Source organism: Ichthyophthirius multifiliis (genome assembly GCF_000220395.1).
Source record: "Ichthyophthirius multifiliis unplaced genomic scaffold scaff_1120509251371, whole genome shotgun sequence".
Classification (NCBI taxonomy): domain Eukaryota; phylum Ciliophora; class Oligohymenophorea; order Hymenostomatida; genus Ichthyophthirius; species Ichthyophthirius multifiliis.
The window spans coordinates 1-25,336 of NW_004085938.1; the positions used below are offsets into that span (position 1 = coordinate 1).

Consider the following 25,336-nt stretch of genomic DNA (forward strand, 5'->3'; position numbering starts at 1 on the left):
TTTATGTATTATCGTCTTATGGTAAAAATATCAATAAAACATTATTTTATGCTTTCATTAAACATATTAAGTATTAATTCTGCCATTTCATCTTCTTGTTTAGTAGCATTATATTTAAGTTTAACTACATTTTCTTTATCTTAGTTTTTTTATTTATCAGATTTAAAAATTTAATTAATTAGAGAAATTTTTTTATCAATTTTTTATGATTTCTTTAATCCATTTGGATTAATTTATTCATATAATTTAGATATTTTTATATAAAGATTATTTAAAAATGGCATATCATTTTCAGCAAATTTAATTGAAACAGCATTTCCACAAATTATTTTTTATTCATCTAAATTTACAAACACATGATCTTTATATTTTTAAACACAACCTAAGGTTTCTATATAATCCCATTTCTAATTAATTCCTAGAATTAATGGAACAGGAGAATCAAATAAGTCCAAAAGAGTTTCAGGCAATAAATAGATTATAGGATGAGGCCATTAAAAAGGATATATTAATTATTCAAATGTGTGACTATTTTTTATAATATATTATTATTTATCAAAATAAAATTTAAATATATATATATTTAACATTGTTTAAGTTAATAAGCAGATATTTTTACTTACGAAGATTATTGTTTTTTCATTCAAAATTAAGTTAAATATTTACATTGTTTATTAAAGTGTAATATTAGATAGAGTTAATACTAAACTCCATTTATGTGTTTTTTAATTTATTACTTCTTTTTTAGGAATTAGATATGTTATTTAATCTATATTAGTATTAATTGTTATAAGATACTAATAATCTTCAATTTTAATATTTTTTTAGGTTTCTAATATTTCTTAGTATTATTATATTATTAAATTTTTTATACAATCTCCGTCCAATTCAAATAGTATTTTTTCTTCTGTTGTTGATTTTTAGCTATATGTTTCAATTCTTGATAATTTAATATTATCTGATTTATATTTTTTTTTTTTTTTATTTTAATTTTTTATTATTTTTATTAATTTATTTATTTATTTCTTTATTTATTAATTTTATATTAAATGTACTTATTAAATCTATTAAAAGATGTTAAAAAAGTTCGAAAAAAGGATAATATGTTGCATAGCAAAATACTTTTTAACCTTTCCAAAATTTTCTTTTTCTTTATTTTCAATTGAGAATATTTAACTTTAATCAATATTTGTCTTTTTTATAATTTTTTAAGAAAAAATAAAATAAAAAATAAAAAATATTTAATTTAGAAAAATATATTATTTTCTAAAAAAAAAATACAATACAGATTCTATATAGTCTTTAATTTGAATACAGAAGCAATAAATAAGTTTATGAGGATTTACTTAATTAATAACTTAATCATCTTATTCTAAAATTTCAGTATAATTATTATAATAGTTATCACTTTTCATTGTAAAAACAAAACATTAATCAATTAATTAATTTTTGGAACCTGAAAACAATATTCTTTATTAAAATTATATTTAATAATTATTAAAATAAAATTATATTGATATAAATTTACTCTTTTACTTTTCTAAAAATATCTCCAGTAGTGATTCGTTATATTTATATACCAAAAGGAAAAGCAAATTCATGTACAACTTTAAAAGTTTCACTATTTTAAATAATTGAAAAAAATATAAAATTATTAAAAAATATGTAAATAAGTATAATTAATAAATATAAATATATATAAATATATATATATAAAAATATTTATATTTATATTTATTTATTAAATTTATATTAATATTTTACTATATAAAATATTTTATACTCATTTTTCTCATTCATTTATGGATATGTATATAGAATTTTTCCTGGTAAAAGTGCTTCTTTACAAATCGGATTATTATCGAATTCTTTCATATCTTCTTTATCATATCCAATTACATAAAATTTTTCGAACAATTTAAATTATGGTCTTACTTAAAGTGGAAGAACTAAAGATTATTAAGACTTTATTTTATTACTTAATACTTATTATTAAAATTATAATAAACTATTTAATTATTATTACTATGGTTATTATTATTCATCTTTTATTTAATTAAAACTTCCGTCAATAAACTAAGAAGAATTTACTTAAATAGAATTTTTTTTATAAACATTAATTGAGCTTATTATTTAAATATACTAGGTTTCTATTATTTTATAATACTTTTTTATGCATTTAATGTACTTTCGTTATTATTATTTTAATTTTATTTATAATGTTATTAATTATCTTGTATTAAAAGTTAACTATCAATTCTTAATATACTTAATTTTTTTAAATTATTTCTTCCAAAAGTACTAAGTTTAGGGACTTAAGATTCATTTTTACATTCATTAATGTAACTTTTGGCTACTATAGATCTTGATAAAACTCTCATTTATTCTATATCTATTATATTTATATTATTATTTAATTTATATTAAATACAAATAAATTTATAAATAAATAATATATATATATATATATATATATATATATTTATATATATATATGCATATGTACCTTTATCTAGATTGTATTTGTTTGATATTGTAATCGTTTTTTCACGGGTTTCTCCTTATTTTTCTTTATATTTATCCTATATTAATTCATCAGATTTTTAACTATTTATAGATGTTTCACTACTTTTGCAAAATTCATCGTCTTTTTCATTCTTTTCATTCTTATCTTTTTTTTAGTATTTTCTTAATGTTAATTTTGCTTATAATTCTTAGATTTATTTTTCTTGTTCAGTTTTTTCATCTTTTAATTGCTAAATTTATTATTTTGATGCAAAAAGTTCTTATTTTAATGATTTTATTTCTTAATATTGTGTCAAATTTTTATTTTATTCTATTTCTAATTACTATTTTTTTTATTTTTTTATTAAAATGTTTTTACTTTTTTATTTAATCATTTAATATTTTTAAACGTTCTATATGTCTTTCGTTTTTTTGTATTAATTATTCTAATAAATTTTGTTTTTAAGGACTTACATTTCTTTCTTAATCTCTTTGTTTGGAATTCATTTTTCTTTTTTATATTTATCTTAAATATTATTTAATAAAATAAAAAATATATAATTAATGAATACAAATTAAAAATAATTTTTAATTAATATTTTTTTTGATTTGCTTAAAAATAAATATTATTTAAAAAAATTATTATTTTTACATTTCTTAATTAAAAAATATTAATATTAATATTAAAATGTATGATAATATGAAAATTAAAATATATATATATGTATTTAAAATCTTTAATTTACAGAAACAAAAAAATCATATATCAAAAAATATTTAAATTAAAATAATGCTTTATATAAAAAATAAAAATTACAAGACAAATGAACACAAAAAAAAACAATTAACATATATAAATTATAAAAAATAACATCAATCAATAGTATTTCCTAACCTATTATTATTATTATAATTTTAACCAACCGGATTTTTATATTATTAAATAATTTTAATATATTTATTTGCCATTTCTGATGGAGCCACCATTTACCATCCTCCCACAAAATCTGGTATTTACCCAAACTACCTAATTTTATGCCCCCTTAAAATATAATTAAGATCCCTATTTAATTAAAGTTTCGAATTATTTTAAGTATTTATCGTACTTTTATTTCCCTATTCTTCTCTTATCCTTCTATCTAAAACTTCCAATAATCTCTATCTATCAAACTAGATAGGTTGAATAAGATCAATAGCATCATCAATCATTTACTATTTAACCAAATCATCAATAATAAATTCTCTGGCAAGGCTAGGAGATGAATTAATTTCTAATAAATAGCATTTTAGAGACGTATCAATAATAATATCATACCCAAAAATTTCAAAACAATTCGGGTTGTTAGGAATATCAACATTACAAGCTAAAATACTCTTAATAACAATCTCATGTACCTAATTCCATATTTTCCCCCAATCAATATTCTTCATCTTTAACTTCTATTATAGCATTTTCATGGAAATTTTAGTTCCTCCAATATAATTATTCCCATTATTAACATCATAGAAATTTTTCTAAATAGAAAAATTTGTCAAATGCATTTAATTATTTTTTATATTTTAGGAATTAACACAATATTTCTCAGTACTCAATCTTGCAAATCCCTCATTATATACCCAAACTTCTAAAGGCTTAATATTAGTAACTAAAACATAAATTCTCATATCGAATTTATACCCATCCAATAATAAAGGATCTCTCATATATTTCTAAACGACAATAGGTTCAGCATAATTTACTTAAGAAATATCATTTATTAATTAAATACCTCTTCCTTAAGATTTACCTACAGGCTTCATTATCCATATATTAAGGTCACCTTCTTTCAATTATTCCTCGAAAAACTTTTCTGAAAATGAACAATATTCTTTCGGTAAAACAAAAGTTAAAGGAAGTATATTAAACAAATGTGAGGCTTTTGGGCCTAGTTTAGTAATTCTTTCGAAATTTTTTTTAAGCAAATCTTTCCTGACAAGATTTTTATTGAAAGGGAAATGATTTACTTTCTGGAAAAAAAATAATTTATTAAAATCTATTTAAGGCTTACTCCATGTCCATAGTAAATTCCATGAAGTTTTTAATTAAAGTCCATGAGGAAGTTCAAACCATTCCTTTTTTCTCATAAAAGCTCTACTAATAATATCATATACTTCCTATTTATTCTTAACTACCCTAAAGTAAAATTCTTCATGAGGTAAATAATGTTAAGCAAAATTTTCACCATTCATTCTCTACATAAAAATTATTTGTCTTTCAATAAATTTCCTCATATCTATATCTACTCTATTCTAATATACTATTATTTTCTAAGGATCATTTGCGTAGTATATTTCAGAAGGTTAAATTTCTAAAGGAGTGATAATTTATTTATAACGTAAAAGTCCTTTGTCGGCATTGTCAACTTTATCTACATGTTGCAAAAACAGAGAATACATATCTCTCAAATGATCCATAAGGTTAAATATGTAATTATTATTACCTATATTATTATAATATCCTGAAAATAAATGATTAAACGTAGGTATAATTTATGTATAATCTACTAGACTATCATCGTTTATTTCGCGAAGCATTTTTTGTAATAATTTACTTTAGACGTTTAAAGCATTATTAGTGTTTTGTTTATTACTAACGTTATTTTATTATTTTTTCTTTTCTGGTAAATTTTTGAATTTTTAATCATTTAATATATTTTCTTTTTTTTTATTTTCTTCAGTTTTTTTATTTTATTAAGTTTTTTTATTTTCTTAAGTTTTTTTTAGATTATCATCTTGAGTTTTTACTTTATCTTCTTCTTATTTTTGTAAAGATTCTTTTTTTTTTAAATCTTCTTGATATTATAATTATTATATTTCTTATTTTTATTCATTTAATAATTCTTTTTATTATTAGTAGCTGTAATTTATTATTCTTTCCATTTTTTCTCTTAGAGATAGCATATTATTATTATTAATTATTTTAATTTCTTAATCACCTTATATATTTATAGAGTCTTCTTTTTAATTTAGGTTAAAAGAATTGTTTTTTGTAAAACTATTGAATCTTCTAATTATTATTATTAAACTAAAGAATGTCCTTAATTTTTTATATATGAATTTTCTTGATTTTTTATATGATTATATTATTTATTTTATATCAGATTTTATTTTTGAGTACTAATATCTCCATAATCTTAATATATATTTTCTTATTTATTTTCAATTTATTTTTTAATTAAGAAGAAGAAGAACTCTCTTCACTTTCTTCTTATATACTTTATTAATCATCTTCATGTAAATATTTCTAAAAATCATGATTATTTATTATTTTTTACTACTCATCATGTTCTAAAGAAGTTTATATTATTTCCTATTGATTTTTTTCTAAAAAACTATTCTAGTTATCCTAATTTTCTATTTTTTTATATTTTTCTGTTTATTTTTGAATTTCTTATAAATTATCATTTACTTAAATATAATTTTATGTTTCTTTTTTTTCTTATTTTTCAAATATTTCTTTGTTTTCTTCGGTTTCTTGTGTTTATAATTTTTATGTTTTTTCTTATGTATCTTTTTTTCTTTTTATTCATTTAATACTTATTATTATTTTTATACTTTTTTTTCAGTTTCGTTTTCATTTTCATTTTATTATTAATTTTCTTTTTTATATTATTATTAAAAATTATCCTATTTATAATTTTATTCTAAATAATTTAGTTTCACATTTTAAAATTAATTTTCTTCTTTTTCTTTTTCATTTACTTTTTCTTTTACTTATTATTATTATTATTATTATTATTATTATTATTATTATTATTATTATTATTATATATCTTTTTGTTATTTTTATATTAATTATTTTTCTTATTATTATTATTTTAATTCTTATTCTTCTTATTTATATTTGAATTTATTATAATCATTATTATCATCATCTTATTTAATATTTTTTTTTTAACAATTTTCCTATAAAGATGTTACTCTTTTAATACCTTAAAATTCACATTTATTGATTTTCCTATATTACCCAGGCACTGTTTTTTATGATAAACAATCACTATAACTTAAATTATCTTAATTTTCTTGATATAATTCTTCTTTAATTTCTTCTTAATTTTAATTACTATTTTCTTATTTATTTTTCTTAAAATGATTATTATTCATAGGTAATAAAACCTAAGTTTTAGATTATTTTTTTAGAAAGTTTTTCATTTTTTTTTTCTTTTCTATTACTTCATCTATTTTTTTTTTAATTGGTGGTATATATTTAGGATAAGTAGCTTTTCCAGTTGTATAATATGGAGTTTATATTTTTTTATTTTTTTAATTATCGATTTCCTATTTTACTTTACTTTCCACATTTTAAAATTATTCATCGTTTTTTTATTAAATATTTCTTTTATTTTATATAACTTACACTTCTTTATTTATATTTTCTTTTTAATTTAAAAAATTTCTTTAAATTGTACCATTAGCAACCATCGTATTTTATGTAATTCGAGTATTTTAAAGCGTTTTTTTATAAATTATTATATTTCTTATTACTTTTGGACATTATTTATATGCATTCTTTTATATATTTGGCTGTTTTAATTGCTTTTTATTTCACTTTCTGAATGCGAATTATTCATTATCTAATCTTAAGCTTTTATCCATTCTTCGGCGTTATATTTTGGTTCCTTTTATGGAATTTTTATTGGACTTTTTTCAATTTATTGGGAAATTTCGAGTGTATTATTTATACAATAAGTACCAAAATTTTCAATTATTTAACGCTCTTCTAATTCTTGAGTGGATAAATCAATAAATTTTTTTGCTTTTTTTATATATTGGACAATTTAAGGATTTTATTCCTCTATATTAGAAAATAATTGGATTTAATTTTGTACTTTTTATGTTATTTCGCGCAGATTAAAAGTGTCCAAATCATATATATCCTCTATTATAGGAATTTAATAGTATTTTTGACAATCTGTTGACATTTTAATGGTTTTATAAAATTTTTGTGTATATGGTAATATATGTATTTTTTTTATAAGAATATTAATATGTTATTTAGTCGCAATTTAAAAAAAATTTAAATTTTTTCTTTAAAAAATAAATTATTATATTAAAAAAGTTTATTTTTTAAAATAAAAATGCAAAAATAAAAATAAACTATATATTTAATAATAACTATTTATTTATTTTTTTTTCAAAAAAAAATAAGTTAAGTTAATAAATTATTATATATATGAATATATAAAATTATAGTTTTTAAACTTTTTCATAAATATTATTAATTATATTTATAATTATAAAGTATAAAAAAATAAGCATTTTTTTATTTTTTAATTATATATTTATTAATATTTTAATAAATAAAAATTAAATGAAAAGTTTTATTATTTAAAAATATTAAAAAAGATAATTATAAAATAAACTAATTTTATTTCTATACTTTTTTAAGAAGAATAAACTTTTTTATTTATATTAAAAATAATTTTTTTATTATTTTATAATAAGTGTAAACTGTAATTTAAATTTTAAAACTTTCTTTTTTTTATTTATTAAAAAAATATAATAATTTTTGATAATAATTTTTTTAATTAACATTAAAAAAATATAAAATTAAAACATAATAATATAATAAAATTAAAATATAAATAAATTTTCAAATTAATATAAAATAATTAAAAAATACTATTGAAAATATTTTCATAAATGCATTTAAAATATATATTTTAAATTAAAAAAAAAAGAATATTTTAAAACAAATTAAAAAAACCTAAAAAATCAATAAACAAATCGAATATAAAAATTTCTGATATAATTAAGATAAATAATTAATTCTAATAAAAGAAAAATTAAGAAATCATTAAAAAAAAAAATGATTAACCAGAAATTATACTTATTCATAATAATAAGAAATAAATAAATAAAAAACAATAAAAAAAACATATAAATAAAAAAAAGACATAATAAAATAAAAATTTTATAAATATATAAAAATAGATATATATAAAATTATATCAAAATTTAAGTATTATTAAAAAAATAATAAAAATATAAATAAAAAAAATGTATTAAAAAAATTATATGAAAAAGATGAAAATTAAAATAAGCAATATATTAAAATAAAAATTATTTTGTTTAAAAAAGTTTAAAAAAATGGAAAAAAAAAAAAATATATAAAAAAATAAAAATAAAAACATTTATTATAATTAAGAAAAAAAATAAATTTAAGTATTAAAATATATTTAAGATAAAAATAAAATTAGATATAAGATAATATAAGAAAAAATAAATAAATATATATATTTATAATAATATATTTATAATATATATATATATATATATATATTTATATTTATATTAATTTTTTTTTTATTATATTAATTAAAAACTTATAAATTTCTAAATAAGTTAAATATTTAATTTAATAATAATACTAATTATATTTCTTTAATTAAATAAATAATATATATTTTATTATATTAATTTTGTAGTTATTTAAATTATATTTGATATTAAAAAATGTTATGTATACATATTTTTCTATTCTTAAATATTAAAATGATACAAATTATTTTATATAATTAATATTTTAAATTTTTTATAATATTTTATATTTAAAAGAAATATAATATTTAATATTAATTTATTCATATTAGTTATTTTATATTTAAATCTTATTTAAAATAAATATTTTAAATAATAATATATGATTTACCATTTGATATCTTATGATTTAAAAAAGCAAATTATATAAACATTTTAAATTAAAAAAGATTATTATTTTATAATTAATTAATATCATATTTATAAATATATTTATATATATATATAAATATATTTATTATATTTTAACAATTTTTTTTTTATTTATAATATATTTTTTTTTTTGAAAAATTATTTAAAATTTCAATTATTTATATATATTATATTTTTTATTTAATAATTTTAGTTTCATCAATTTTATTTTATTATTCTTATATACATATTTTTTTTTTTATAATATAATATTTTATTTTAGATTTTTTTTCTAATTTCATAATATTTTTTTAATAAAAAAATATATTTATTCTTAAATAAAATAATTTTTTTTTTTTATAATTTAATTAAAAAACAAAAATATATAATAATAAAACATAAATATCTTTTTTATTTAATATTTATATTATTAAATTTTAAAAAAAATCCGCGATATAAATAATTTAATAATATTTAAATAAATAAAATGGCTGCATTAATTTAAGATTAGGAATAAAGTTAAATAAAAATACAAATAGGACCTGATTTTGAAGAAAATGGTAAAACATCTATATCTTTATTTAGTTCAATAAGCCATGAAACAATTAAAAATGCTTAATAAACCTTATAATAACGCACAAATAACTAAATAGGTGATTTATAAAATGTTTTTATAATCGAATTATAAGAAAATGATATAGAAAAAGTCAAAAATATAATCAAAAACGATAAATCTTTGAGTCTTATTTAAATATAGGTAGTATAAGATGTAAATGGAGAAAACATATTGATAAAAGCTCCAATTTTGTAACAAGATAATTTATAAAAAGAAGGTATGGATGATGAATTTTATAGTTTTATTATCAAAGATGGTTGGAATAAATTAATTAATCTAATAGGAGAAGTAGAAAAGAAAGAAAATAACTACACTTTATTATAGGCTATGGATAATACCAACTTTATAGAAGCAAATTTAATATTAAATTAAACTAATGAAGAATATAAATTAGCAATATAGGAAAATTAAAATGAAAAATTGTAAAAATTTTTAAATTAAGCTAAATTTTATCTAAGACTTCATTTATCTGAAGAATTAAGATAATAAATGTTAAGTAAAAAAAAAATAATAGTATATAATATATAATGTATGATTGATATATATATATATATATATATATATATATATATATATATATATATATATATATATTTATAAAAAAGGTTTTGATATTTTAAAAGATATTAAAAATATAGATATAGATTTAAAATTAGATAATATTTCATAATTACCTTAATTAGTTAGAGAATTTTTAAATAATGATTTATTTAATAAATGTAAATATGAAAATTACTTTTCTTTAAAAAAATTATTTGGTGTTTTTGGAAAGTCATATTCTTTTTAAGTTTTTATTTAAAAAATTGGGTATCTTAAAATTGATGGGATTGGAGCAAATTTTATTGATTTTATTTTACAACTTTTAGATAAAAAAAATTGATATTTTTTTTTTTTTTTTTTTTTTAGAAAAAATAAAAATATATTATTATTATAATTTTTAATTATATATATATTTTTTTTTTATAGAACTTTTATTAAATTTTATTTTTAAAAAATCTAATGTTTAGTTCTTTTTATTTTAAATTTACAAAAATTAAATTTTAATTATATTTTTATATTTGATAATTTAATTATACTTTAATTATATTTTAATATAGAAAAATAAAAAAATCTATATTGATTATATAAAAAAGTATATACTAACTTAATATATATATATTTATTATATTATATTTAAATAAGTTTTTAGTTTTTAATTTCATATATTAAATTCTTCACTTTCATCATTAATTTATTATCCTTCTTAAGCATTAATAATTTCTTATTAATTTAATTATTATTATTATTATAAATCTTAATTTATCTATTTAAAAAAATAATATATATATATATATATATATATATATATATATATATATATATATAAATAAATAATTTATACTTCAACAATCTCAATACAATCTCCAGGACATCTTAGACATGCACAAGGATAAAAATTTCCATTATCTATTGTTTCTGGATCTAAATTAACATTAAGTTCTTAATTTTTATTATGATTAACAAACTTAAGTTTCTAATTATTTTCATAACAAACTGAAATAATATCATCTTATTCAATTATAAAAGGTTTATTTTGCCAATTTTCATATGGATTATGTGAAGAATAGAAAATCCCATTAGCCGAAATCAAATAAGATTTATGTCCTATGTCATGATATCTTCTAGCCGAATAAACATTCGATTCATCAATAATTCCCACAGCGAACCATTCTGATCTTAAGCTAACAATTTTAAATTAAATATTTAATGGTAATCCTGCTAATTTTTTCGCTAGTTCAACAATAACGAATCTATCTCTTCTTTTTTTTTTAGTTTCTCGAATAAGAGCCATTTATCCTTTTCTTTTTACAAAAATGTCTTAATCTTTATATACTTACGAGAAATGTACTTTATCTAAAAAACAGTTTTTTTAAATTTCCTCAATTTAACTCTATAGCTAAATTTATTATTCGAAAACTTATTTTTTCATTTCTTAATTTTCTCTTTCCATTTCTAGTATTTTCCTCTTCATTTGCTTTTAATTTTACTCCATACATACTTCTGGTGTATGATTCACGAATTCTCTTCTTTTCATTTCTGTCTCACATTTATTGCAGAAAACAGGATATTCCTTACACTATTTCATATGTAAAAAATGCTCATTCAAACAGCATTCATATCCACATCCTTAGCATTTAATAATCCTTTCCCCACAGCAATCTTCATGATCCATAATTTCCTTTTATTTAAGTAACTACCTACACCATTTACATTTTCTCAAATTTTCTGGACAAACATCTTTATGATTATCAATGTCTAAAAGCTTGAAAGTTAATCCGCATAAATTACACTCAGTTTCCTTAAAATCACAGTTTTCCTCATGTAATTCAATTACTTTTTTTTTATGCTCTTTCAAACACCATTTACATGCCTCTTCAGCAAAGTCACACTCTTCTTTTATATGTTTTTGCAAAAGTCTCCTTATCATTTATTATCGGCATTCTTTCTGTGGGCAAACTTCGAGTTTATATTCACATACTTCTTCATGTTTTTTCGCCTGTTCGTAATATATGATTTACGAACAACCCTATTCTTTATTTATGCAATTAAATTAAAGCTTATCGAGCATATTTTTAAGCATTGGAAAGCACCTCATTTCTCTAAAATTATGGCATAAAGGACATTAATTTGGATTCCTTATTAACCATTCTCTAATACAAAACATACAAAAATGATTCAAGCAGTTCCCACAGGCAATTGGATTTACATATATATGGATACATATGGGGCATTTGACAAAATCAAGATTTTCAGTTTATACAGCTAAATTTTCGATTTCTAAAGAAAAGTCTTTTTCTTTTTCTTTTTAATCTTAATTTTGGTGTTGTTATTCATTGTTATTTTCATTATTATTTTCATTGTTTTCGATGCTATTTTATATGTTTTAATTGTTTTCAATTTATGGGTTTGATGCTGAAAGAGGATTTTAACGGCGTACTATTATTAAATGGCTTGCACGTTGTTATGGGTTTTGTTAACCGTTTATTTATGGGTTTTGATTTTAATTTGCGACTTAGTTGAAAAAATACGAGACGTTTATATTGTTCATTTGGGCTATTTTTTATATTTTATATTTTTAATAAATTCTAATGCTTTTTTTTTTATTATTATTAATTTTTTTTTTAAAAAAAAAAAGTTTTTTTGATTTATTTTTTACTTGCTTTTTTAAAATTTTTTTATAAAAAATTTATTATAATAGAAATATTTATTAGTTTTAAAAATTAAGGTATCGAGATATAAGATTTAGCGTTTTGTTTGATGATTGGTTTAATAATAAATAATATTAAATGCTTATTTTTGAAATTTTTTCTTATTTTAATATATCTTGATTTAAATATTTATTAAAATAATAAATATAATTTATTTAAATTTAATATGTTATTTTTATATTTAATACTTGTATATATAAAATATTATATAATATTTATTTTTTTAATTTTTATTTATTTTTAAATATAAATTTTCATTTATTTTTTAACTTAAATATCAATGCATGAGAATATCTAAAAATCATCTAATAATTATCAAATTTTTATAAAAAAAAAAAAGAAAATATTAAAAAAAAAAAAATATTAAAATAATTAATATCATACAATTAAAAATATAAATATTCATTTTTTTTTTCGTTTAAATACAGAAGGAAAAATTCAAGAAATCAATTTCTTGGCATATTAATTATTAATATAACATATTTTTTTAAAAAAATTACAAAATAATAATATTCAAATTATAAATAATAATTTATTTAAAAGTATTATATATATTTTTAATGTAAATTTATATTTTATACAGTTTAATAATAAATGATAAAACAAAATGGATAAATAATTTATATATTATCTTCTTTATATAGTAATTAAATTTATAAAAAATAAAAAAAATATTTAAAAGACAAAACTATATTAAAATATACATATAAATATTTAATATATTATTGTAAAAATATATAAATAATACGAAAAAACAATATATATTTATATATATATAAATTGAAATATATTTATTTATATATTTTTTGTTTTTTAAAAAATAAATAAAAAAAAATATATTATATTATATTATATTAATTAATACAATTTTATTTTTATAATTATATATTAAAAAAATATTTAAATATATTTTAATTTATTTTTGTTATTTAAAAAAAAAATAAAAAATTAATCATTAAAAATGTAAATATATAAACATAAGTTCAAAAAATTAAAAAACCAAAGAATATTATTATTTTTATAAAAATAAATATAATAATTAAACATAAATTTAACACTCATTTCACTTTTTGTAATAAATACATATATACAATTAAAGAAAATTTAATCAAAAAAAAATAAAAAAATTTAAATAAGAAATTCTAAAAACAAAAAATAAATTCATATACAAATAATAAAAAATAAAACAAAAACCAAAAAAAAAAACTAAAACAAACCAAAAAAAAATTAAAATAAAAATAATTTTATAATATAAATGTCATATTCTTCACTAAATAAAAGAAAATCCCGAAAAAAAGTATATATAACTGAAGCCGAAAAACTAAAAGATGACTAATTATATAATACTTATTTCTAAGACTTATATGATAGTTAAGATGACGAAGATTACGAAATAAGCGAACGATTTATAAGCGATGATTCTGAAGAAATATAATCAGTATCCAAAAACTCTGAATTGGAGAAAAAACACTAAAAAAAAGTAGAAAAAAAAAAAAAATACAAAATAGATTTCGATGTTTTTAAGAAAAATACTCCATTTTATCCTTTTTTTAGACCTATTCATTTTTATAAAGATATATCTCAATAAAAGCGCATAAATGTAAGTTACATTAGATTTTAAGGAATTACTCCACAAAGATTTCAAGTTAATCTTCCCGAAATAAACAGGGAGTTACAAGGAGTACCAAAAAGAACTATTGATGATAAAATGAAAGGTTCAAAAAATGAATTTTCGGAAAAATTATTTTAAATGGAAGATGAGAAATGGGTTTAGGATTAAAAAAGTTTTGTTTTGTAATATTTATTAAAATAAATTTAAAAGAGTAGAAATAATAATAAAGAAAAGGAAAAAATTATTGAAATTATAAATAATACTTAATTATTTGATTAATAAGAAAAATTAGATGCAAATAATAATGAATAAATAGATAGATTTATTGAAATAATGATTAATCAAATATAAATAATTTAAAAAAATAAAAATTATGTTATTTCTAAATAAAAAGCTTTAGAAAAAACATATTTTTATAATTCTTTAGATTAAAAATTATTCATTTAAAAACAAGAAGACATTTAAAAAATGGGAATAAACACGGAATTCGAAAAACTAGAAAAAAAACATAAAATTTTAAACGAAAAAAAGATTATTGACCATGATTAAATTTTATAATATGAGATTTTTATTAAAGAAAAGTAAACTGAAAATTTCCTAAATAATAATAAAGAACTTTTTGATTTTTTTTTAAAAAAGGGATTCGCTTTTCCAACTTTCGTATATAATTTTTAAAATTAAGAATCTTTTGAATTTACACTAGATTTAATTTTTACTTTTTTAGATATAGAAGGAAAAGATGGCTCTCTGATTTTTTCGAATATTGTAATGTCTTTATTTGGATATAAACCGAAGTTTTTTAAAGAGTTTATTGATGATTAATAAGCGAAAATAATTTTTATATTTTTATAAAGCCAAAATATTAATCCTAATTAGGTTAACTTAAATGAGTTTTATAAAGAGCTTTTATTCCCTTAAAATTAATAGGTAGATGAAATATAAGAAAATTTATAAAAAAATTATATTAAAGAAGAAGATGAAAAAAATTAATTAAAAAAAAAGAAGAAAATAACTAAAAAAAAAATAATTAAGAAAATATAATAATATAAGAAGAATAAATAGAAAATAAAGAATAAAAATAAATAAATAAAAATAATATATAAAAATAAGAAAATAAAAAATAAAAAAAAGAATAATAATAAAATTACTATTATCCATAATCTAATTAAGAAAAAAGTATTATCTGTGGCGAATATTATTATATTTTACTAAATTATATAACTAATTTATACTAAAGGGTATCTCTTCTACATTATATATTAAAATCCGATAATTTCAAGAGTCTATTTCCCGAAGAACTATTTTGCCCACAAGAAAATAATAATGAAAATTTGGTCCAAAAAAATACTTTAAAAGATTTATATTTAACAACATTAGTAAGTCATACAAATAGAAATATAGAAGACACTTTTTATTAAATAATAATGGGGACTTTAGGATAAAATAATAGTTATCATTTACTTAATATAAAGCATATTTTGTAATTTATTCTATGTGCAATTGAGAAAATAAGTCTAGATTATGGAAATATAAATAGTAATAATAAATATTAGGGGAATATATTAGAATTTATAAAATAGAAATACTATTAAAAAATTCAGTTTAGGATAATTTTTGATGAAAGAACGAAAGATTTGTTCGTTTATAGTTAAAATTTATAGAAAAAATTCGATTCTTAGACTAGTTCGGATTCAGATTTATTTAATGTTGAAGAAGAAGAATTATTTCAAGAAAAAAGAAAGAGAAAAAAAGAAAAAAAATAATAGTAATAATAATAAGATTATTAAAATAAAAGTAAAAATTCGAAAAATAATGGAAATACTTCAGAAGATTCTTCAAATAATTTTTAGAAAAAAAAAATTCATAAAATAATAAGCAAAGTACTTTTAGAAAATAACAATAAAAATACTAATAGAAAAATAATAAAAAAAATAGTAATAAATAAGATTCTGTAATAGAAAATTAATAAAATAAACAAGATAATCAATAAAATGAAAAATAAGATAATAAAAATTAAAAATTAATAGTTAAAAATGATAATTTAAATACATAAATGCAATTAATAGATTCGAAATAATAATTATAAGATATATAATAATAAATATAATTGACATAGGAATAAAAATTAATCTAATAATAATAATAATAATAATAATAATAATAATAATAATAATAATAATAATAATAATAATAATAATAATAATTATTTTTTATTATAAAATTAATTTTACCCATAAAATATATAAAGAAATATGTAAAATTTATTACCTTTGTTATAATAACCATAATAATAAAATATAGAATCATAAATATAATAACAATAATAACAAGAAAATAAATAATTAAATTAAAAGTAAATATAATAAGAAATTAATGACAATTAAATAGAAAAAAAATATAATGAATAAGATCAAGTTTTATAATTATAATAAGAACAGGTTAATTAAAACGAAAATGAAAAAATTCTAAATAAATAAGTTATAAGTTAATTATTTTAATAATAATAATAATCATAATAAATTTAAAATTAAAACAACAATATATAATAAATTAAAAATAAAACATAAAATCAATAATATGAATAATAAAAAAATTAATAATAGTAAAATATTTAATAATAAATTTTATAATAGTATATTTAATAAGTCATATAATAGTAATAATTATAACCTTAATAGTAATAAATTTTATTAAAAAATATATAATAAAATCAATAATTTTAATAATTGAGTCCTTAATAAATTTTAAAATAAATACAATTTTAGTAATTATAATTTTAATAGTCAGATTTATAGTAATAAATAAAAAAAATTCATATTTAATCTCAAAATTACTAAAATTAAAATATATAATTATAATAATTAAACATAAATCAATAATTAACATTAGAATAAATACAAGAATTATATCTTTAATAGTAAATATAATAAAAGTAATAGTAATATATATAATAATAATAATAATAATAATAATAATAATAATAATAATAATAATAATAATAATAATAATAATAATAATAATAATAATAATAATAATAATAAATTTTACCAAATTAAGTATATTTTAATCTCGATAATTTGCCTTAAAATGATTAAAATCTGTAATTATTTTTACTAAAATAAGATTTCTAAATAAATGATGCCTTAATAGAGTTTGAAATTTTACATTATGATGAAATTTCAAACTTTAAATTACAAAAATCAGAAATATATTTAAATAAATTCAAATAAGAATAACAAATGGAATTGAATAAATTTTATTTAGATGAATATTAAGCTCTTTTAAATTCTTTAGAATCATAATAAAAGCACTAATATTATTAATAATTACATCCAAATCAATAAATATAATACGTTGTAAAAATTGAATAATTAAAATAAAAAATTTAAATTTTAAAAATTAACCATGAATAAATTTTATAAAGTATAAATGATTAAAAGTAAGAACTAAAAAAATTAGATTTAAAATTTAATTAGTTTATGTTTTAATAATAATAAAAATATTATATGAAATCATAAGAAAGCTATTTTTACTAATAAAATTTAATTTAATAAAGAAAAATTAATAACGATAATAATGAAAATGAAATTAATATATAAAACGAAAGTTAGTAGTAAAATGCAAATAATATACTTTAGCAGAAAGAAGGAATTTAAAAATTAAGATAATAATTTTTAATGTAATTATAACAATAGTATTTGTTATAAATATAAAATTAAAACAATAATAATCAAAATAATATATAAGGAAATAATTAAACTCATAAAAATAATGAAAACAGTAATAATAATATAAATTAAAATAATAGTTAGTAATAAACAGAAGATATTTTATCAAAAATTAATAAAACTTGATTAGAACTAATTTTATGAAATTAAAAAAATATTATTATTAAAATAATTATATATAATATATGTATAATTAATAATTGTTTAACTATTTCTAAATTTTACTTTATTTTTTAATTTTAAATTTCTAAAAAATTTAATTTATTTAATTAAAATATTCAAAAATTTATATTAATAAATTTAATAAAATAAATAAAAAATAAAACTTAAATAAAGTATATATAAAAAAAATTATGATAATATATAAATATATATATATATAAAAAAATCTAAATATATAAAAATATATAAATATATATATATATAAATATATATATATATTTATTTCTATTTACATATATAATTATTACTAATAATATATTTATATATTATTAGCTTTGTTTTATTTATTCTATTTACATATACTTTTCTTATTTTATTAATAGCAATTTTATATTTATTTTTATATTTTTATATAAATAAAAAATAAAAATAAAAATAAAAAATGGAAACTTTTAAATCAAAATAGATAAAATTAAGTGAATTTGAAGTATTGTAAACTTTAGGAACAGGTTTATTAAATATAAATTATAAATAATAAATATAAATTATATTAGATAAAATTAAAATTTAAATATTTAAAACACTTAAAATAAAAATAAAATAAAATAAAATATAATATTTTAAATTAAGGATCATTTGGTCGTGTTAGATTAGCTAAATAAAATCAATAGGTGGATATGTTGCTTTAAAAATGCTTAAAAAAGCTGAAATTTTGCGTTTAAAATAAGTAGATCATATAATTTCAGAAAACACTATATTATCAAATATTAATCATCCCTTTCTTGTAAAAAGAAAAAAAAAAAATATCTTTTAATAAATTTAAAAAAAAAAAGATTAAAATGCTTGGTTTTTGTTAAGATGATAGATTTTTATATTTTGTATTAGAATATGTTCAAGGAGGTGAACTATTTACTTATTTACGTAATAAAGGTAAACTTGAAAATAACGAATCATAATTTTATGGTGCATAAGTGTAAAAAAATACAATATAATATAATGACAAAAATAAATAATTTCAGAGTCAGTATGTTTGAATATTTACATGGAAAAAATATAGTATATAGGGATTTAAAACCAGAAAATATACTCATAGCTGGAGATGGCTACTTAAAATTAACAGATTTTGGTTTTGCTAAATATTGTGATTCACGTACATATACTCTTTGTGGAACACCAGAATATTTAGCACCTGAAATATTACTTAATAAAGGACACGGAAAACCGGTAGATTGGTGGTGTTTGGGAATTCTTATATATGAAATGATTGCTGGTTTCTAATTTTATATTAATTTATTTTTTTTTTTCATAAAAAAAAGATAAATTTTAATAGGTATTGATCCTTTTAATGATGAAGATCCTATGGCTATATATTAAAAAATTTTAAAAGGAAAAGTTAAATTTCCAAGAAATTTTGATAAGTATATATATATATTTTTTATTTTATTTAATTTATTTTAATTTTTTATTTTATTTTATAATGTTTTTATATTTAATTTTATATCATTTTATTTTATTATTTTTATTTTAAATTATTTTATATTTTTTTTTGCTTTTTTAAGAAATGCTAAAAGTCTTGTTAAACATTTACTTGTGGCCGATTTGACTAAAAGATATGGAAATCTAAAAGGAGGAGTAAATGATATTAAAACACATAGATGGTTCGGAGATATTGATTGGGATGCTTTGAATTAAAAAAAAAATCCAGCAATTTATAAACCTCCCATTAAAGGCAAAAATGATACTTCTAATTATGGAAGCTACCCTGATTCTAATGAATTGCCAAAGGCTATAAAAAGCTCTGATGATCCTTTTATTAATTGGTGATATTAATATACTAAAATTTGTATGTGAAATAAAAAAATATATATAAATATATATTTATATATATATATAATAAATTTTATTTTTATTATTTATATATATATTTAATAGTTTTTAATTAGTTTTTATTTTATTTATAATATATATATATATATATAATATATATATATATAAATTAATTATGATAATAATAGCATTATTAATTAATTTATTAAATATATATATATATATATAAGAGAGTTAAAATATATATTCAATAAACAAAATAAATTTTTATTTATTTTTATTAACAATAATTTATATAAATAAAATTAAAAAATATAAAAATTAAATTAAAAAAAAAAATTAAATAAAAGCAAAATAAAAAAACTAATCATGAAATCAAGTAAAAAAAAATAAATAAAAAACTAAAAAAAAATACGCAATTTAATAATAAAATAAACTTTTTTTTTTTTTTTACCCAATATTATTTATATAAAAATAATATTACTAGATAGTCCTTAAAAAAAAAAGTAAAATTAGCCAAATTCTCCAAAATCTTAAATTTCGAATTCAAGCGAAGAAGATGATGATATAGTTGAATAAGTCGAAATAAAAAACTAAAATATTAAATAATAAAGAATATCTGTAAGTGCTGAAGCCTATGGATTATTTAATAAACGAGAAAATTTCGTTGCGAGAATAATTCCTAAAAGTGAAGAAATAAAATAAAGAATCTTTTCAATAATAAACTAATCATTTATGTTTAATTGTTTAGATAATAAAGAAAAGTAAATAGTAGTAAATGCTATGGAAGAGAAAAAATACTAAGCAGGAGATTATGTCATAAGATAAGGAGAAGAAGGGACATATTTATATGTAATAGAAAAAGGATAATTAGATTGCTTTAAAAAATACTAAAATTAACCCTAACCTACATATTTAAAAACTTACTAACCTAGCGAATCTTTTGGTGAACTTGCACTTCTTTATAATGCACCAAGAGCAGCTTCTATAGTGGCAAAAACAGAATGCTTAGTTTGGGCTCTTGATAGAGAAACTTTTAATCATATTGTGAAAGATGCAGCTATGAGAAAAAGAGAAAAATATGAATAGTTTTTGACAAGTCTTCCACTTTTGAAACATATTCATGACCCATATGAAAAAACAAAAATTGCGGATTCTTTAGAAAATAAAGTTTTTTAAAAAGGGGAAAATATTTTGTTATAAGTATTTTTTTTAATATAAATATATATTTATATAAATAATAGGGATCTAAATTTGGAAATATCTATTTTGTAGAAAACGGAGAAGTGATAGCTGTTAAAGATGGAAAATAAGTTTTTAAATATGGAAAAGGAGACTATTTCGGAGAAATTCCGTTATTTAAAAATATTTGTCAACCTTTTAACTTTGTTTCTAATGTATAATATATACAAATATATAAAATATATAAATATATAAATATATATATATATATATTTATATTATATATATAATTATTTATTAATCAATATTTTAATTTTTGGATTATTTATTTTTACTTTATTTTATTTTTTAAATATATAATTAATAAAATAAAAAAGGTATTAATTTTTTTTATTTATTATTTATTTAATTAATTAATGAATAAAAAAAAAATAGAAAAACATTAAATATTATATTTATGTATATAAATATATATATATAATTAAATAGGAAAATAATACTTCTCTTCTTGTTATAGGAGCAGGAAGCTATAAAACCACCCTTTTTATTGTTGAAGATAAACTTAAAGATAATTTTGGAAAATATTTAGGATTTATATGATGATAATTTCTTATATAGAAATTTATAAATACATATATAATTTTATTTTTATATAATGATATAAAAATTAAGAATTTCTTTTATGCTGCTATATTAATAAATAATTCTTATAGAAAAATAAAAAGTATATAAATGTTTGAAATTATATTTTTTGAATAAATAGTTTATTTTTCGTTAGTATTATTTATTTTTTATAGATTTACTATTAATATTATAATAATTTATTCATAAAAGAAAAATCAAAAAAAAAAAAATTTTTTATATTTTTAAATATATTTTATATTTAAATATATTATTTATATATATGTTTTTATTTTTTTTAAAAAAAAAGAAAAAAAAAATATATATTTATAAAAAAATTAATGAATTAATAATTCTAAACCGAATTTGATGGGGATAAAAAAAAGGCTTAAAATAATATAATGGAAAAACTTCTAGAAGAATACAGTTAAATAAAAAAAGAAAAAGATGATCTTTCCCAAATTATATAAAAAATGGAAGTTAATCATTATTCATAAATATAAATGGAAAAAGATAAACTTAAAAAATATTAATAAGAAACATAAAATCTTTAAAAAAAAATAAGACAATTAAAAAATGAATTAGACAAATACAGAAGCAAAACTTTAAAAAAAAGAAAGCGAATGTTTAGATTTAAATAAAAGAATAGGCTAAAAATATAGCATCGAAGATAAATAAAAAGATAGAGATTAAAACATATTTATTAAGTTTATGGGTAAATAATTTTAATATTTTAGTATTATTTAATAAATTAAAAAATTAATAATAGGAAGAAAACCTATATATTCTAATAATTAAGATGATAGATTAATACTTTTATTGAATCATTTTGAAAATTAAAGGGAAAAATTTGAAAAAGAAAACTTAATTTTAATAAATGAAAAAGAATAATTAAATTAAAATTTAATTGAATAAAGTGCAATTTCATAAAAATTGTTTGAAGAAGATAGAAACAAAACTTAATTTTTTGAAAAAGTTTAATAAGAATTATTAAATTAAATAAATTAACTTACATAAGAAAAAAACAATCTAATAGAAATAAATTAAAAAATAATTAAAACATAGGAAGCTTTTACTTATTAATATGATTAATTAAGCCAAAAATATATAGAAACAAAAAAGAATTATGATAATTAAAAAATATAAATATTTAATTAAGTTCAAAATTAAGAAAATAATATAAATTTCCAAAATTCAATTGGCAGTAGTAATTTTAATAAAAAAGACGAAAAATCATTTTTCGTTTAAAAATGCATAAATGAAAGTGAAGATATAATAAAAATAGAAGAAAATGATAACACATTAAAAAATGTATAAGAAATGAATAAAAATAACTCTTTAAAATTAAAACATTTTTAATAAATAATAATATAACTATGTGATATATATTAAGTAGAAAACGAAAACTAATTAATATAATGTGCCCAAAAAACAGAATTAGTAATGTAGGCTATACCTAAAATGGAAAATATATTATAATAAATAACTTAAGTTCTTTTCGGGGAAAAAAAAAAAGTCTAAAGTATTGATAAAATAGTTCCAATACTGTAAAAATAATAATAAGATTTAAAACTTATAGATTAGTTTTTTAATTTTAAAAACATTTTATGCACTTTACTTGATTTAGATGAAGAATGTACTGATAAAGATATTATTGAATAGATTAAAATTAAGAAAAAAAATTAGATTATATTGTAAAAAATTTAAAGCTTGTTTAAAGTTGATAATATTGAGTATTTATTTGAAAAACTTTAAAATTTTAATTCCTAAATTGTTGGTATGTAAAGATTTATTAAAATTATAAAAAAACTTCTTGAATTAGATGAAGATATGAGATAGGATGCTTGTTTTACACATATTTTAAAATTAATTGAAAATTTTAAAATTAATGACTTTGACTTAGTTTTTAATATTTAAAAAAAGTTAAACTTAACAGACCATAATTAAATCTTGTAAAAAATTGATTTATTAATCAAAAATTAATAATTACAATTGATATGAAATATTAAAAGTATTATTTTTATATTTTAAACATTAGTTAATTAATTTGTTAATTTGTATATATATATATATATATCGTAATATATTTATTATTTATACAAATTTAATATTTATAATTGTATTATTTATAAATTTATATTAATAATTATAAAAATATTATAAAAAAGAAGGATTACTAATTAAATATATAAATATATATAATAATAAATTTATTAAATATATGGCATATTTAAAATATATGTAGATAAATTAATATTTTTCTCTTTTACTTCTAGAAAAAAATAATTTATTTGTAAATATTTTATAATAATATATTAAAAAATAAATACGATTTTTTTTTAAAAAATGTTAGAAATATAATATACTTGCAAAGAACTATCAGTACAGTGTCTTTTTTCCGTTTTAGGTTGTTTATACACATTTTTTATAATAGTATTTTCTGTAAGCTGTATGCTCTAAATGTACTAATACATGCAAAGAATATCATTTGAAATATTACCTTTAAGCACAACCTTAGTCCAAAGTATTTTATAATTTATTTTAAGTTTGTTTATTTCAGATATAAGAATACTTCTTTCATGCATATATATATAAAGTATAACATTTAGTCTAATTACAATGAGTTTATCTTTATTATTTTATCGGACAAGCATTTATGATGATTAATTCAATAAAAAAGTATAAAAAATAATAATGATAGTTTACGGCTTATTTACTTTAATCATTAGCATATTATGGATTTTTATGATTTCAACTATTGAAAGGTCTAGCTGTTCCACATGGTTTGGAAATAATTATTACATTCCTGTAATTTTAAACACTTTATGTGCTACATTAAGTATTTTTTATGGTCTTAAATTAAAATATAATCTAAAATAATTCTACGAAAAAAATTTATTAGGTGAAAAGTCAGTTTAATCTTATTTACTTTCAAATCATATATAATAATATCAATAATCAAGTAAATAAATTACAATGATTATTCTTACATTATTATTAACTATCGGATTCTAAATTTTATTAAATATTCTTAGAAATACTGTCTTTTTTAATCATATTTCTTGCAAAAAAGATTTCACATTTTATGCTTTATCTTAAGGCACTTAATTTGTTTTTTTATTGT

The 25,336-nt window shown here is 16.1% G+C and overlaps 4 protein-coding genes across 4 annotated transcripts, besides 64 other annotated features; 2 read left to right on the plus strand and 2 right to left on the minus strand. All coding sequences in view use genetic code 6, as the record gives it.

The window, feature by feature from the left end:
• The first annotated feature begins 962 nt into the window (after positions 1–962).
• Positions 963–1,032: a microsatellite.
• Positions 967–1,041: a microsatellite.
• A 640-nt stretch (positions 1,042–1,681) lies between these two features.
• Positions 1,682–1,711: a microsatellite.
• Positions 1,683–1,722: a microsatellite.
• Positions 1,683–1,728: a microsatellite.
• Positions 1,685–1,728: a microsatellite.
• Positions 1,719–1,761: a microsatellite.
• Positions 1,762–2,452: 691 nt separating this feature from the next.
• Positions 2,453–2,496: a microsatellite.
• Positions 2,497–3,118: 622 nt separating this feature from the next.
• Positions 3,119–3,153: a microsatellite.
• Positions 3,154–3,611: 458 nt separating this feature from the next.
• On the minus strand, positions 3,612–5,079 carry IMG5_191000 (tubulin-tyrosine ligase family protein, putative; the record flags this gene model as incomplete). The annotated part of the gene is made up of 1 exon (XM_004025085.1): positions 3,612–5,079. A coding segment is annotated over one exon (1,468 nt), but the record flags the coding sequence as incomplete, so codon positions are not given.
• Positions 5,080–5,204: 125 nt separating this feature from the next.
• Positions 5,205–5,265: a microsatellite.
• A 31-nt stretch (positions 5,266–5,296) lies between these two features.
• Positions 5,297–5,339: a microsatellite.
• A 776-nt stretch (positions 5,340–6,115) lies between these two features.
• Positions 6,116–6,163: a microsatellite.
• An 89-nt stretch (positions 6,164–6,252) lies between these two features.
• Positions 6,253–6,401: a microsatellite.
• Positions 6,259–6,362: a microsatellite.
• Positions 6,402–8,043: 1,642 nt separating the features above from the next.
• Positions 8,044–8,068: a microsatellite.
• Positions 8,069–8,396: 328 nt separating this feature from the next.
• Positions 8,397–8,436: a microsatellite.
• Positions 8,411–8,455: a microsatellite.
• A 240-nt stretch (positions 8,456–8,695) lies between these two features.
• Positions 8,696–8,739: a microsatellite.
• Positions 8,696–8,772: a microsatellite.
• Position 8,773: 1 nt separating this feature from the next.
• Positions 8,774–8,832: a microsatellite.
• Positions 8,775–8,839: a microsatellite.
• A 437-nt stretch (positions 8,840–9,276) lies between these two features.
• Positions 9,277–9,328: a microsatellite.
• Positions 9,282–9,323: a microsatellite.
• Positions 9,329–9,519: 191 nt separating the features above from the next.
• Positions 9,520–9,579: a microsatellite.
• Positions 9,580–10,370: 791 nt separating this feature from the next.
• Positions 10,371–10,431: a microsatellite.
• Positions 10,432–10,756: 325 nt separating this feature from the next.
• Positions 10,757–10,789: a microsatellite.
• A 241-nt stretch (positions 10,790–11,030) lies between these two features.
• On the minus strand, positions 11,031–13,486 carry IMG5_191010 (hypothetical protein; the record flags this gene model as incomplete). The annotated part of the gene is made up of 5 exons (XM_004025086.1): positions 11,031–11,135; positions 11,214–11,553; positions 11,860–12,925; positions 13,029–13,031; positions 13,465–13,486. The coding sequence occupies 5 exons, from the start codon at positions 13,484–13,486 to the stop codon at positions 11,031–11,033; spliced, it is 1,536 nt and encodes a 511-aa protein (XP_004025135.1).
• Positions 11,151–11,197: a microsatellite.
• Positions 12,702–12,734: a microsatellite.
• Positions 13,411–13,449: a microsatellite.
• A 770-nt stretch (positions 13,487–14,256) lies between the features above and the next one.
• Positions 14,257–14,306: a microsatellite.
• Positions 14,257–14,307: a microsatellite.
• A 1,337-nt stretch (positions 14,308–15,644) lies between these two features.
• Positions 15,645–15,701: a microsatellite.
• Positions 15,685–15,835: a microsatellite.
• Positions 15,692–15,744: a microsatellite.
• Positions 15,715–15,753: a microsatellite.
• Positions 15,746–15,836: a microsatellite.
• Positions 15,750–15,835: a microsatellite.
• Positions 15,767–15,821: a microsatellite.
• Positions 15,837–16,582: 746 nt separating the features above from the next.
• Positions 16,583–16,632: a microsatellite.
• Positions 16,583–16,634: a microsatellite.
• A 129-nt stretch (positions 16,635–16,763) lies between these two features.
• Positions 16,764–16,895: a microsatellite.
• Positions 16,765–16,899: a microsatellite.
• Positions 16,824–16,896: a microsatellite.
• A 296-nt stretch (positions 16,900–17,195) lies between the features above and the next one.
• Positions 17,196–17,270: a microsatellite.
• A 2-nt stretch (positions 17,271–17,272) lies between these two features.
• Positions 17,273–17,313: a microsatellite.
• Positions 17,314–17,317: 4 nt separating this feature from the next.
• Positions 17,318–17,376: a microsatellite.
• A 239-nt stretch (positions 17,377–17,615) lies between these two features.
• Positions 17,616–17,733: a microsatellite.
• Positions 17,734–18,756: 1,023 nt separating this feature from the next.
• Positions 18,757–18,854: a microsatellite.
• Positions 18,758–18,838: a microsatellite.
• Positions 18,779–18,861: a microsatellite.
• Positions 18,780–18,861: a microsatellite.
• Positions 18,847–18,901: a microsatellite.
• A 123-nt stretch (positions 18,902–19,024) lies between these two features.
• On the plus strand, positions 19,025–22,191 carry IMG5_191020 (protein kinase domain protein; the record flags this gene model as incomplete). Its single annotated transcript, XM_004025087.1, has 10 exons — positions 19,025–19,366; positions 19,416–19,555; positions 19,602–19,852; positions 19,913–20,000; positions 20,142–20,402; positions 20,760–20,788; positions 20,897–21,097; positions 21,161–21,612; positions 21,654–21,806; positions 22,081–22,191. The coding sequence occupies 10 exons, from the start codon at positions 19,025–19,027 to the stop codon at positions 22,189–22,191; spliced, it is 2,028 nt and encodes a 675-aa protein (XP_004025136.1).
• Positions 20,012–20,124: a microsatellite.
• Positions 20,016–20,120: a microsatellite.
• Positions 20,021–20,082: a microsatellite.
• Positions 20,040–20,095: a microsatellite.
• Positions 20,539–20,576: a microsatellite.
• Positions 20,702–20,743: a microsatellite.
• Positions 20,707–20,758: a microsatellite.
• Positions 21,808–21,880: a microsatellite.
• A 390-nt stretch (positions 22,192–22,581) lies between the features above and the next one.
• On the plus strand, positions 22,582–24,213 carry IMG5_191030 (hypothetical protein; the record flags this gene model as incomplete). The annotated part of the gene is made up of 2 exons (XM_004025088.1): positions 22,582–22,927; positions 22,982–24,213. The coding sequence occupies 2 exons, from the start codon at positions 22,582–22,584 to the stop codon at positions 24,211–24,213; spliced, it is 1,578 nt and encodes a 525-aa protein (XP_004025137.1).
• Positions 24,214–24,291: 78 nt separating this feature from the next.
• Positions 24,292–24,360: a microsatellite.
• Positions 24,298–24,358: a microsatellite.
• Positions 24,304–24,360: a microsatellite.
• A 31-nt stretch (positions 24,361–24,391) lies between these two features.
• Positions 24,392–24,435: a microsatellite.
• Positions 24,436–25,336: the final 901 nt, after the last annotated feature.